General features: G+C 51.4%; 6 protein-coding genes across 7 annotated transcripts in view; 4 read left to right on the top strand and 2 right to left on the bottom strand.

Moving 5' to 3' along the window:
• Positions 1 to 548: 548 nt before the first annotated feature.
• On the top strand, positions 549 to 1,166 carry TERG_02564 (uncharacterized protein; the record flags this gene model as incomplete). Its single annotated transcript, XM_003237807.1, has 3 exons — positions 549 to 882; positions 954 to 1,046; positions 1,102 to 1,166. 3 exons carry the CDS (start codon positions 549 to 551, stop codon positions 1,164 to 1,166), a joined length of 492 nt encoding a protein of 163 aa, XP_003237855.1.
• Positions 1,167 to 1,467: 301 nt separating this feature from the next.
• On the bottom strand, positions 1,468 to 2,658 carry TERG_02563 (uncharacterized protein; the record flags this gene model as incomplete). Its single annotated transcript, XM_003237806.1, has 2 exons — positions 1,468 to 2,537; positions 2,589 to 2,658. The coding sequence occupies 2 exons, from the start codon at positions 2,656 to 2,658 to the stop codon at positions 1,468 to 1,470; spliced, it is 1,140 nt and encodes a 379-aa protein (XP_003237854.1).
• Positions 2,659 to 2,970: 312 nt separating this feature from the next.
• TERG_02562 (chitin synthase C) lies at positions 2,971 to 6,052 on the bottom strand. 2 transcript variants are annotated; one of them, XM_003237805.2, is made up of 4 exons: positions 4,301 to 6,052; positions 3,844 to 4,245; positions 3,289 to 3,786; positions 2,971 to 3,237 (listed from the first exon to the last, which is right to left on the bottom strand). In XM_003237805.2, the coding sequence occupies exons 1-4, from the start codon at positions 5,660 to 5,662 to the stop codon at positions 3,223 to 3,225; spliced, it is 2,277 nt and encodes a 758-aa protein (XP_003237853.2). In that variant the 5' UTR covers positions 5,663 to 6,052; the 3' UTR covers positions 2,971 to 3,222. The 2 variants fall into 2 exon arrangements, with proteins under 2 accessions (XP_003237853.2, XP_047605691.1); XM_047749438.1 differs by having other exon boundaries at positions 3,289 to 4,245.
• A 623-nt stretch (positions 6,053 to 6,675) lies between these two features.
• On the top strand, positions 6,676 to 8,571 carry TERG_02561 (uncharacterized protein). The gene is made up of 3 exons (XM_047747934.1): positions 6,676 to 6,751; positions 6,808 to 6,930; positions 6,996 to 8,571. The coding sequence occupies exon 3, from the start codon at positions 7,461 to 7,463 to the stop codon at positions 7,989 to 7,991; it is 531 nt and encodes a 176-aa protein (XP_047603904.1). The 5' UTR covers positions 6,676 to 6,751; positions 6,808 to 6,930; positions 6,996 to 7,460; the 3' UTR covers positions 7,992 to 8,571.
• Positions 8,572 to 8,822: 251 nt separating this feature from the next.
• Positions 8,823 to 11,569, top strand: TERG_02559 (uncharacterized protein; the record flags this gene model as incomplete). Its single annotated transcript, XM_003237802.2, has 4 exons — positions 8,823 to 9,067; positions 9,227 to 9,987; positions 10,048 to 10,187; positions 10,245 to 11,569. The coding sequence occupies 4 exons, from the start codon at positions 8,823 to 8,825 to the stop codon at positions 11,010 to 11,012; spliced, it is 1,914 nt and encodes a 637-aa protein (XP_003237850.1). The 3' UTR covers positions 11,013 to 11,569.
• A 242-nt stretch (positions 11,570 to 11,811) lies between these two features.
• TERG_02558 (uncharacterized protein) overlaps positions 11,812 to 12,527 on the top strand; it is a gene marked incomplete at both ends in the record, with an annotated part of 2,854 nt that continues 2,138 nt past the window's right edge. The window contains one exon of the mRNA XM_047747933.1: positions 11,812 to 12,513. Coding sequence (XP_047603903.1) covers positions 11,812 to 12,513 — 702 coding nt within the window. The remainder of the gene's footprint in view (positions 12,514 to 12,527) is intronic.

Here is a 12,527-nt window from a genome sequence, read left to right as displayed (position 1 = left end):
TTATTCCGCCTGCAGGAACTGTGGTACTGAGAATCATCGGTTTTGCCGTCCAATATCCTGGAGCTGACCCAGAAACTGCTACCTCCAGTAATGGCTGTTGAACCTGAGGAGTTCGAGATGTGATGGTTAAGTCCACCCGAGGGAAAACAAGGTTACGGATATGACTAAGCGGCAAATTGAATGTTTGTTACTAATCTCTCCTTTGCCAAGAAGTCATTGTGGCTGTGCACTGACTTGAGATTGATCAAGAATTCCCAGTCATTTTGTCCATCTTACTCAGTAGAAGAAAAAAAGTGAGTAGAAATTCGGCACTCGAAAATCAATACACCGTATCAACTTGGAACATAGTATATAAATTATGTGTATGTTCTACAGAATACTGGCGTAGCAGTCTATTTTTAGATAGCCCCTGTACTTTATTAATAAGCTTAAACTTTGAGTAGGTTTTAAATCACGTGGAAGGTACAACCCCCATATTTCCGGAGAAGCAGAACACCCCTTCTTGTACTCCGTATACCATCGGAATCCTTGAAGTTGCACAACAGAAAATGGACCCAGATACCCCTCCACCCGCGGAGCAGCCCGGCGTGCTCAATTACCTTCTTAGCTTTCTGCTAGTCGGCTTAGCATGGGGATTTACAACACCCTTTATCCGCCGCGCGGCAGTCGATTTCAATGCGAGGAATGAAGCTAAACAGAATGTTAATCAGTCTGATACGAGACACGGCGAGCAATCATTCCTCTCAGTTCCATGGATAAAGGAGAAAATTTTCTCTGTATTCTGGACGGTAGTGAATCTACTGCGCACTCCGGCATATTCGGTTCCCTTACTGATTAATTTGACGGGGAGCGTGTGGTTTTTCTTACTGGTTGGAAAGCATGGTATTCACATTTGGCTCATTCTTTAACTGTTGTATATCTGTAAAGCGTCTTTCTAACATTGTGGTCGATAGAGTTCAGTCTTACAGTCCCAATAACAAATTCGACTGCATTCTTATTTACGGTCCTCGGGGAGTGGTACGTTGAAGGCAAGGTGATATCAAAAGGTGAGTATTAACATCAATAGAATGCCTGAATATTGCAACTAATGATAAATTGTAGAAACTTGGTTAGGGATGATCTTGGTCCTTGGTGGAATTGCTCTATGTGTGCAATCCAAACTCTGATTTATACAACCTCTCCTTTATCTTCTCTGAGAGTTTCACACCCGAGGCGTTTATAAAGTATCTCAAGCGTCTTACATTCCCTTATCGTCTTGTTGAAAGTATGAAGAATGGCTAGGTAGGATGGCTGGCCCCTCCTGTGCCTGTACAAACGAGTATGAATAGACAACCGCAATCCTTCGTTATAGATAAGACCCAGACTGGTCTAGTCATGATCCTTTAAGAATATACCAGATTTCACTTCTTCAAACGCACGGCTAACCACACCACCGACAAAATCTTTGAGTAATACCTGCAGCTGCTCCTAATAATACGGCCAAACACGACGTATCTCTTCCAAAATCGCCTGGTGCCCGCGTAACGTGGGGTGAAACAGTCTTGCAGTGCTCGGCGCAAAGGGTTGACGACCACCATTGACATCTAGACTGTCGTTGAAGCCACGCATCGTTGCCTCAGGAAACCTTGCTTTGACAATTGCCATTCCGCACAATGCTCTCTCCCCCCAGTCACCGGAGAGACTTGACTCATGCTCGCAGGTCTCAATATCAACTTCGTCGTCCGGGACAAAACTTCGAAAATCGACGTCGAAAAACCAGGTATCTTCCCCATTGACAGGTGGCTTTCCCGGCTGGCAGAAACGATGTTTGACAAATCGCGGCGCCCAGTTGACCCATATCACTCTGTCATCCGATCGAGCCCTGATGATCTGACCAATCCTGTCATTCAGCTGATCGGAAATATCGTTGATTCTCTTCCTTAGCTCGACCGAGAGATACTGGTGCCACCAGCCGGGCCAGTAGCTCAAGGTGTATTCGTTGCAATCTTCAGTCAAGGCATCGTCGAAAAAGGCGCTATATCCCGTTGCAAGGATCCTAAAAGACGGGGAGTCGCCCCTTTCCACCAGTAAGTCTAGCATTGCATTGTATCCGTCGGCAAACTGACTGCTGGCTATAACTGCGCTGGCAAATTCTAATCTTTCCTCACACGAACCCGACAAAGGGCCGTAGAAGTTATAGACACAGGCATTGAGGAGGTTAAAGAAACCCACATCGTTTCCGCCAATAGACAAAGTTGCAACGCTTGCATTCTCGACTTTCTCAATATATTCGGCCACTGATCTGTGCAGCTTTCTTTCAGCACGGTTCGTGTATGTGTCTAAACCTAGCATTCTGACTCCTGAGCATGCTAGGAACTGGAAATCATGGGCCTCTGGAAGCAAGCTGCTACGGTTCAACAAGCCTGGATAGCTGTCGGCGAACTGCCAGCATTCACTGCTTACTTCAGGGCCTGCACCTACTCCAGCCGCATATGAATCTCCCAGGGCGACGTATTTTTTGATCTGTGTAAGGGGAGTTAGATGGCCTGCGTTTTCTTCTACGTTTATGTGGTCAGCATGTATACACATTTGGTGGTTGATTGTCTTACCACCAGCGAACACCGTAGAAGCAGTACTCATCAGCCATAAGAAGAATAGATAGCGATAAAACGACGCCATTCTTTAATTAAGCTGAGTTATCCAACTCACTAGTTGTTTGATGAATGTATTGTGTTTGTGTGAAATGTTTTGGTCGCGTGTGTGTATAAGAGCTTCCCCTGAATCACAGGCGCTCTTACCCCGGTGTCTGCTGTAGCTGTAATACTTTTCAACGATCGGAACACTACCCATAACACACTGAGAGAAGAATATTGTACTGTATTCATAGGTCTATCATACCTATACGTTAATGAAGTCGTCAAGTCGGACTCCATGTAACCCCGGGAAAAAGCGACAAAAACAAGCAGAACCCTTCGAGCCCCCCCCCCCCATCCATATCCATATCCATACATACATGCACTTATATACATGCGTTCCCGCAAAACAAGGGGCATAAAATGATGAGACAGAAGATAGGAAACGGAACAGGGAAAATGCAGAATTACGTTTCTTACGTATATCATCAGGCGTGGGTATAGACGAGTACATCAAGCCGTTAACATACCACCTGGCATACATCGGTGGGAAGTGGAGGAAAATATACAAAGAGGAATAGAAGTCAAGTAAAAAGGAGATAGTCTATGTCTATACTCCGCGGAACTATAGAAGTAGTTAGTATTGAAACTGATACCAGGTAAAAAGGGGACATACCATTCTAACGACCAAAAACCACATTGCACCGACGAATCTGAACAGGGACAGGCCTGCAACACTCCATAATACAACGGCCATGTAGATAATGCTCCTCTTCTGAGAGTTACTTTGGCTATTTGAGTCGACTCTCTCCAGGCCGGCAGCACTCAAAACCACGGCTCCAAGGGCAAAGTTACAGAAGATCCAAGCGAGGACGACGGCACTTCTGAAACCCTTGTAGTAGTCCTCTTGCTTCTCGGACTCAGAGACAACACGCTTCTCCTTGGGCGGCTTGCTGGCGAACTTCGCGAGCTCAGCTTCATACTGGGCGTTAAGATCTCCGTCATCCTGCGGGATTTCAACATCGACTTTGCCACCTGGTTTAAGATGGGCTGAAGGCAGTTTTTCAGGTTTATCGTCTCCTTTGGTTCCCCATGTAATGTCATGGGTGTTACAGAAGGCGTAGATGTTGAGGACATTGATATATGTCGGCGTGAGGAGGAGATATTGTAGAAACTAATTTCTATTAGTCGAGTTTCCAATCTGCAGTAAAGGTGGGGGCAAGAGACTTACGCAAGTGAACATGTGCCATGGATCGAAGAAGAGGATGGAGGCCAAGAACCAAAAGACATAGGTAGTCAGCAAAGAGACGAAGATGGAGAAGAACTGTAGGTTCTGGAACAGGGTAGCAAAGGTGAATTTCCCTTCACGAGCCTCGTTCTGTATTGACTTGACGGTGACGAAAATGGCTGCAAAGGTGAGGTATATCATGATCATGCACCAGAAACCGACCATGGTCATGTAGAACTTGTTTGATCCCTGCGGTCTATTACCCAGCGCAAGGACGAAGCATGTCACAAGCGTAGCGAGATAGAGCCATTCGAAGACAACACCAAGGATACTGCCTGCTTTACCGAGGAGGTCGGCGGTACCTAGAGAAGCAGTAAGGATGCGGAAGACCAGGAAGAAATTGCCCTAAAATAACCAGTTAGAAGATGATCGATTAGGTCAATTAGAAGGGAACACATACGATTGCGAACCAAGCGAACAAAAGGTTGATGGTTTGGTATATGAACTCAATGATGAGCATGAGTTTGCGGGTGAAAGAGTGATTACTCCTGCCGACCTGGTAGAAGTGCAGGATGGCATACACAGCAGCAAAGAAACTGCCGTTAAGCCAACGTCTTCGTTGCAGAATGAACTCGGGCATACGATCCGGCACATCAGTCTCACCAGTGGCACTCTTGACGTACTGCAGGATCCACTGGCAGTTACGCTTGGTGACGAGCTCGAAACATAATATTCGGTCTTCGGCGAGGTACATGTTTGCAGTGAAGACGCCTGCATTGGCGCCATGCATCTTCTCACCGGCAAAGTATTTCTCCAGTGGTCCCTGACCGTTCTTGTCATTCTGTAACGCAACATACCGGTACGCAGAGAAGGCACCGGGAAGGACGGAAATAAAACCAAAGGCAGACTCGAGTGGCTTATCGAGAATATTGGACATCTTGTACTCGAAGTTTTGGCCAGCAACGAGCGGGTTGAACAGTTTCTTGCCGTGTGATAACATGACCTTGATTTCACCGCAGGCACCGCCGCACATGGGTTCGAGGTCAAAAGCACGCCAGAGCTGGTATATACTTCGCCCGCCTGGTTTTGTTCCAGCATCGAGGAGAACACAGATATTGGGGTCGAGGACACGGCCAAAGGCTTGGAAGAACCATCTGTGAGAGTTGATCTTTTTCTGATTCTTCTCTTTAAGACAGAAGAGAAGCTGGACTGGCATTCCTGGCCGCGGCTTGAGGATAACCTGGGTGCCCTTGACCTCCATGCCTATCTGGGTGGTATATTCGTAGATGTGAGCAGTGACGTCTTTACCGTTAACCTGCTGCTTAGCAATGCCATCTTGGTAAACACCTAGACCGGCAAGGACAGCTCTTGTACGTGGGTTTATCTTTGCACGACCGTCTGAGACAATACAAACGACAATCTTCTTCCAGGCTTCTTTACCCCATGTCTTGCTGCTGGTGCGCGAGCACATGTACTCGATGTTCTTGAAGACACCGGCCATAGTTCGGGCGAAGAGGAACTCGTCTTCATTGTACATAGTGACAACAATGAACAATTCGGTGTGTCGTGGTTTGGCAAACAGCCGCTGCCGCAGTGTGAACCGTTCCTGGTAGAAGTCTGCCGGGTCACAGGTTGCAGCCGAGTAGCGCATATGAGTGAACTCGTCTCTCTCCGGGGGTTCGGCATGGTTTATCTGGCTCAGAAGCTTTGGTGGAATGGGACAGTCGAGAACAAGATTGCCGTTGAAAAGCTGGACTTCTCGAACAGTCTTCCACCGTCTGATGGGCGCCGGACTGGGCGTGGGAGCCACGTTCAGGGCCATGTTAGGGTCGTCTGTGTAGCCATCTGTGTCCACCGGGTGAGGGGTATGCGAGAGATCGTAGTTGCTCGGTGTGTATGAGGGTTCATGGTGCAGTATAGGCACATGGTCGTCGTACTGTCTGGGAGGATAGCCCTGATGCGGCCGGTCGTAGTCGTCTGGGGGAGTGGCTGCGGGCTCGTACGGCTGTGTATAGTAGGCATCATGATGGGCCTCCGGAGACAGTGCCAGAGGACCCGTACCTGCAATCGGCCTGGGAGATGGTCTATATGGATGCTGCTCTTCATAGGCTTCGTTGTGGCCGTAGGAGTTTTGTATGTTTTCGACGGAATACTACAGCAGCAATATCAATATCGCGAACCAAACCATGATAACAGGGCAAACGAAAAAAAAAACTCACAGTAGGCTGGTACTGCAGTCTATCCGCCGAGGGCATCTCTAGATGCGTCATGGGCTGCTGCACCGGCTGATGAAAGGGGTTGTCTTCGAGCTGGTATCCGCCCTGGTAACGCCTCGACGGCGACGCGGGCTGGTGAGGATTCATCGAGGGCGACAGCGGCTCCTGCTCGGGCTCTGGAAATCAGGTCAGAGAAGACGAAGAAGACGAAGAACGACAGACGAAGATCGCAGCCGTTAAATACGAAGCCCCAAGCTGCGCGAAACAGCTTGCGACGACTTTGTTCAGGGATGGGGGGGAGCTCACCGTGAAGCCGGTTGTAGGCCATGTTTGCCGGAGGTGCAGATGGACAGCTGGATAGCAAGGCAAAGCAAAGAGCTCAGAGGCGAAGAGAAGGTCTATTTAACGAGGGACTAGAAAACGATAGGAAGCGAGCGCGAGGCTTGCTCTTCGTCTATCTCGCGGTCGCAGTGGCTGTTCTGCGTCTGCGTCTGCGTCTGCGTCTGCGCTGCTTTCGGCGTCTTGTCACTAAATAACTGCGTTTTCTACCAGCGCAAAGCCTTCCGGCTGCGCCAAGTTTGTTGGTCGACCAAGCAACGCGCAGCTTGTGGCGCAGGATCTAATTATACACACCAGACACCGGGTCGTCGTCTTGGGTTTGGTACGAGGATAAGCAGATAGCGAGCAGGCAGCCGGTGAGTGACTCTGGGGGGAGATGGCCGCAGGCGGCTTGCTGATGGTTCGTTGACAGGCGGTTGCCTCGACGCAGAGACAGCGACAGCGAGCAACAGGCGACGCATCGACAGAGACAGCCAGAGTGTGACAAGCAAGATGACAGACGTTTCGGTGCTGTTCGTCTGCCTGGGGAACATCTGTATGTGGCAGATTAGCGGGATAACGATGACAAGGTCGATGATGGACGGTTGACTGACAGGACAGGCCGTTCACCCATGGCCGAAGCCGTCTTCAGACACATCGTCAGCAGCCGGGACGGCAAGACGGTGAGCTTCTCGAAGCTGGACTCTGCGGGGACATGTGCAGCGCATCTTCACGACCCTCCGGACCCGCGGACGATGTCGACGCTGAAGAAACACGGCATCACAGACTTCACACATGCAGCCCGCCGAGTCAAGACGTCCGACTTCACCGAGTTCGACTACCTCATCGCCATGGACCAGGAGAACTACGACTCGCTGATGTACTCCCGCAGCAGAGTCAAGGGGGAGAAGCTCGCCGAGGTGAGGATGTTTGGAGACTTTGACGCTGACAGGCTGGCGGACGGCGGCAGAGGGGAGAGCGAGGAGGTGCCGGACCCTTACTACGGAGGCAGAGACGGCTTCGACCGTGTCTATGACATGGTCACCCGGCTGTCCAACGGGTTTATAGACTATCTGGAGAAGAAGCATGCAGTTGATGCCGCCAATTAGAAGATTATTCATATCTTACAACCATAGTCTTTTACATCTTAGATACTTATACTCGCTGCGAGATCTGAATGGCAGCTCGACAGCCCAGCCTGATGACCCCTATAAGCGGTTCGTATGGTTTGGCTTCCTTTGCATCGTTCTCGACCGCATGATCCAGGTGCTCCAGCTCCTCGTCCCTGATCCGCTTCAACGTCTGCACCAGCTGCTTCAGCTCGTCCGGGACCACCTCCCCGCGGGCCTCAGCGTCCTCCATCCAGCCTGCCAGAACCCGTATCTGGTCGTTGTAGTGCGTTCCGATCTCTGTCTCTACGGCTTCGGTGCATGCCATGGCCGCCTCCCGGCCCATCACGCCTGTCGACCACCCGAGAAACGTGGCTGCGGCCTGCCAGGCGGGGTACATGGCCGTTGGGCGCACGCGGTGGGATGCCAGCATCTCGGTGAAGACAGAGAAATGGCCTGCTTCCTGGTCGTACATGTGTTTCATCAGCGGGCGGAGGTGAGGGTGTGAACGCAGGACGGGGGGGCTCTGGGCCGCGTAGATGAGGGTTGCGGCCAGCTCGCCCGCGTGGTTGACTCGGAGGGCACTGCTCAGGTACGCCTTTTGCGATTCACTCAGTTCCATCATCTTCTTGCCGCCATTGTCTTTGTTCTTGCTGCTGCTGCTGCTGCTGTCGTTGATATCCCGTGTAGAGCTGCTGTACCGAGCTTGTATCTTGTATGCTGGCTGCGCGGTTGACAGACACCTCCGGCACGCCGGCCGCACTCGGGACACCAGCCCAGCCATTTCTCCTCCAGTCCGCTGCCTTACACTCTCTCTTCCTCTCCAGTGTCTTTATTCTGTCTTCTCTTCTGCCTCGTCTTCTCGTCTTCCCGCTTGTTTGTCGCTTTTTCTCTCCGGCTTTTGCTTTCCTCGACGTCAAAACTAGGCCCATCACGTGATCCAATCTTTCAACTTCAACTTTTTCGTGGCGAAAAGAAAGACGAGAAGAAGAAAAAGGCGAAACGAACGAGCGAGCGAAGAGGCATCAGCAGCAGTCATCGCCATCAGCAGGCAGAAGTCGACTAGTTAGGGAGACGCCAGAGACACGTGCGGGAAAAGGACCGGAGAACGAGGCCGCTCTGTGATATCCAGCGGGCGTCTCCAGCTAGCAACACCTCCACGACCGCCCTTTGACCGGCGTCCTCAGCAACACAGCGGCAGCAGCAGCAGCAGCAACACACGCCCGGATATCACTCGCCTAGCCAAAGACTTCTCGTGTCCTCTGCCTCGTTCGGCTGCCTCGCGGTCACAAAGGAACACAAGACAGGGAGAAGAAAGAGGAACACTCGCGCCTTCGCCATGGCTGACCTGGACGCTGAGCTGCTTGCCCTGGCGGGAGGCGATGATTCTTCTGACGAGGAATCTCCCGCTATATCGCAGCAGGGGGACAAAGATAAAGAGCGTCAGGCCTCTCCAGGCAGCTCATCCTCCAACGACCAAGACGACGACGCGGACAACATGGGTCGCAAGGGGGTAGCCCGGCCGGTCAAGCGCCAGCGCAAGAGAGCCAGAGCATACGATGACGAAGAGGAAGAGGGCGAGCTGTAAGTCACTCCTTTTTCACCGTCGTTGCAAGTCAATCGATATTGTGCAGGCATCTCTACTGTCAGCCTCAAGCTGTATTCTTACCAACGATACCCCTCAGCTCAGCTACCTACAATGAAACAAAAAAGATTCTAGACTGACAGCTAACGAGTATATAGATCCTCTTCTAGTGTTCACTCTCGACGCTCCCTTCGATCAGCCTCCATGTCCGAATCAGAGTCAGATACCTCTCCTCCTCCCGAAGAGAACCAGGGCCCCATCTTTCCTTACGAGAAGCTATTCTACTCCGCCAAAGACAAGAGTGAAATCATGGCTCTTCCTGAAATCCAGCGAGAGGAGCTGCTATCAGAACGAGCTCAGCAGGTCGACCGTCATAACCAGGATATTGCCCTCCGCCGTTTGCTAGCCAACAGAGAGCGAGAGGAAGCCCGTGCCGCGGCTAAGAAGAAGCGCAAGGCCGGCTCAGCCGATTTGGAAGACAGCCAGCGCAAGAGCTCACGCAAGAAGACGGTTCTCGGTGGACGCAAAGTGGGTGAGCCCTCAGATGCAATCGAAGCATACAAGCGTCAGAGAGAGCAAAAGGGAAAGCGAGATGAGCAGCGTCGGCGTGATGCTTCTTCACGAAAGAATAACAACGCCAGCAGCTCTCCAGCTCGAGAGGCAGATGATCGAGACGCCAGCGGTGAAAGTGAGGTCGAGTGGGACGATAAACCCCAGCGCCGGAGTGTAACACCCCCGCGTTACGATCCCCCAGCTGAACTGCGGGAGTTACAGCGTGCCAGAATTGCACGCAGCAACTTTGCCCAGGTCTGTTTCTATCCTGGCTTCGATCAGGCTATCAGCAACTGCTACACCAGAGTCAGCTTGGGACCAAACCCGTCAACTGGAAAACCAGAGTACAGAATTGGGCTGATCAAGAGTATGTCCATATATGCCTTTCTAGTTTCTCTGCACATGACACTTTGCTAATATTGCTTAGGATTCACCGAAGGACGTCCGTATGCTATCGAGGGGCCAAATGGACGCAATTTTGTCACTACTCAGTACTGTCTTCTGGCTCATGGCAAAGCTGAAAAGGAGTTCCCCTTTATCGCCTGTTCCGAATCCCCCTTCACTGAGGTAGGTTATATATTAAAGAGAAAAAGGGTCCTATCGAGGGTAAACTGACATTATTAGGCTGAATTTAACCGCTATCGGAAAACCATGGCAGTGGATGGCCTCAAGATGCCCACAAAGTCCGCTGTCGACAAGAAAGTAGCAGACATCAACCGTTTGCTGGCGCACGACTTCACTAAAGAGGAGCTCGAGGAGAAGCTTCGTCGCCAGGGCACAAACGACAACAAACAGCTCGTCTACAACCGCATCCAGCTTGAGCGTCGCCGCAACGAGGCCATCGCTAACAAGGATGAAGCCGTCATCGCAGAGTGTGATGCTGAGCTCGCTCGTCTGACTGGGCCCAAGCTCGCTTTTGGCACCACACTGGTCAAGCCACGCCCTAACGAGAAGACTCAACAAGAACGTCTCGCTGAGCTAAACATGCGCAACCAGAAGCTCAACACCGAGAATGTGCGCAAGGCCCAGCTGGCCGAGCGTAAGGCAGCAAAACTAGCCGCCGCCGCCGTCGCCCGAGGAGAGGCCGTCGCCGACCGCTTTGCACGTGTCAAGACCAGAGCGAGGACGTACTACGAGTCCACGGATGGCCATCTCGTCCCCGTCAAGCCCGAGGCCGTCATTGCTGATCGCAGCCGCGCCATCACCCCGACCACCACCAGTAACAACACCGATGCCACCAACACGCCTGCCAACGGAACCACACCCCGCAGCGTCACTCCGTCCAAGCCAGCCACCCCAAAGGTCTACAAGGGCGTCCCTGTCATTCGTCACCGGCCTACGGATGAGGACAACATCGCTGCCCTGGACTTGGACATCGACATCGAGATCTGACCTTCATACGCTAGCTACCAAATCTTTTACACCTGTATCACCATGATCTTTTTCCTTCTTCTACCCGTGTATCTTGTCTTTTACATGCGCGCTCGGAGTTATAGCGACGGAGAGGAACCTGGCTGGGTCTTTTACACATCTCTTTATGCCGTCTTTCTTCTGCTTTCCACTGAATAAATAAATAATACAAAAATGTCCTCCTATGTATTTTGATCTGCTGTTTCTGCTTCTCGGCCAATCACTCCATCACGTGATGGAATGGAGGTAACTTTTAGGTTTATTAGTAAGCCTGAGACCCACTTTAAAGTCAAGTGGTCTGTGCATGATGATCGAATCCCAAAAAGGAAATAGATGACGCCGATCACTTAAAAGCTACATCAAAACATCGAAAGCAACAACGCAAAGCGAAAAGGCAAACGAAAGATACAAAACAGACAACTCGATATATATCAAATACGACGCATCCTCCGACGCCAGTCCCTGTATACAGCAAGGCTACCACAGCACTCGAGACGCGGGCGCCGGAGCCTGGCTTAGCTTGCCCGCATCCCTGTCCAACTATATATAACACGAACTGCTTACCTGTCCATTTCAACGACCGGGATGGCCGGATAATCTACTGCGGGCTTGTCGACCTTGCCTGACCCGAGAATAAGAACGAAAATCGGAGATCTCAAGTCTACGTCGCCCATCACATACTAGCTAGCTGCTTTTGTGCGAAGATGGCGGGCATGGAGGAATTGGAGATACACAGCAAGGTAAATAGGGCCGCATCCCCTTTGCAGCAGGGGAGTCCTGGATGATTCACAAAGTCCCCTCCGTCGATGTATCCATAGCGGCTAACGTCTGTTATGTTCCTGTCTTGTCTCAGTCGTATCTCGTCCGCTGGATAAACGTCAGCGCTGAACATACGATATCGTGGAGCATCCAGCCACATAAGAAGTCCCTCAATTTTGGAATCTTCAAGCACCCCGGCGCCTCGGGGCTTGCAGTCAACAGTGCTGCCTCTACATATTCGCAGACTACGGGAAGTGAAGTCAACGATCTTTCAAAGGAGAACAACGGCCCCGCCAAACAGACGGATTCCTCGCTTTTAATCACCGAGAAGCTCAAGGGTGTTGGGCTGAAACCGATCGAGTGGATTGGGAAATGTGAGGCCGACAAGATATCTCAGGGGACGTACGATGTGGGCGCCAGCGAGGGAGGGAACTACGCACTTGTGTTTGACAACACATTCTCTAAACAAATCTCCAAGACCGTTACGTTCGTCCTGCTCACGTATCCTACCAGCTGCCCGCCGCGGTCCGGGCACCAGGTCCATCACACTCAGGCCATAGCAGGCCCGATCGGATCACAGGCCCCCTCGCGTCCCAGCCCGAAACTCAACGCAACTGATACAGAGGCGGAGGCAAAGGCTCGGGCTCAGCAGCGAGGACGACCTGGGTTCGGCGCTGCTGCAGCAATTCGAACGGACCACTTCCCACATCAGACTCGTCTACAAGTATCGCACCATCC

Source organism: Trichophyton rubrum (assembly GCF_000151425.1).
Source record: "Trichophyton rubrum CBS 118892 genomic scaffold supercont2.2, whole genome shotgun sequence".
NCBI lineage: Eukaryota > Fungi > Ascomycota > Eurotiomycetes > Onygenales > Arthrodermataceae > Trichophyton > Trichophyton rubrum.
This window is presented reverse-complemented; position numbering and strand designations above follow the sequence as displayed.

What these genes read in the sequence shown, in the direction of transcription:
- TERG_02562 (XM_003237805.2), bottom strand. Translation starts at nt 5,662, where the DNA reads ATGGCCCTGAACGTGGCTCCCACGCCCAGTCCGGCGCCCATCAGACGG. An exon ending in TGTTCGCTTGGTTCGCAATC is followed by an intron (nt 4,246 to 4,300) that starts GTATGTGTTCCC and finishes TGGTTATTTTAG; the next exon opens with GGCAATTTCTTCCTGGTCTT. An exon ending in CATGGCACATGTTCACTTGC is followed by an intron (nt 3,787 to 3,843) that starts GTAAGTCTCTTG and finishes AATAGAAATTAG; the next exon opens with TTTCTACAATATCTCCTCCT.
- TERG_02561 (XM_047747934.1), top strand. Translation starts at nt 7,461, where the DNA reads ATGCAGTTGATGCCGCCAATTAGAAGATTATTCATATCTTACAACCAT.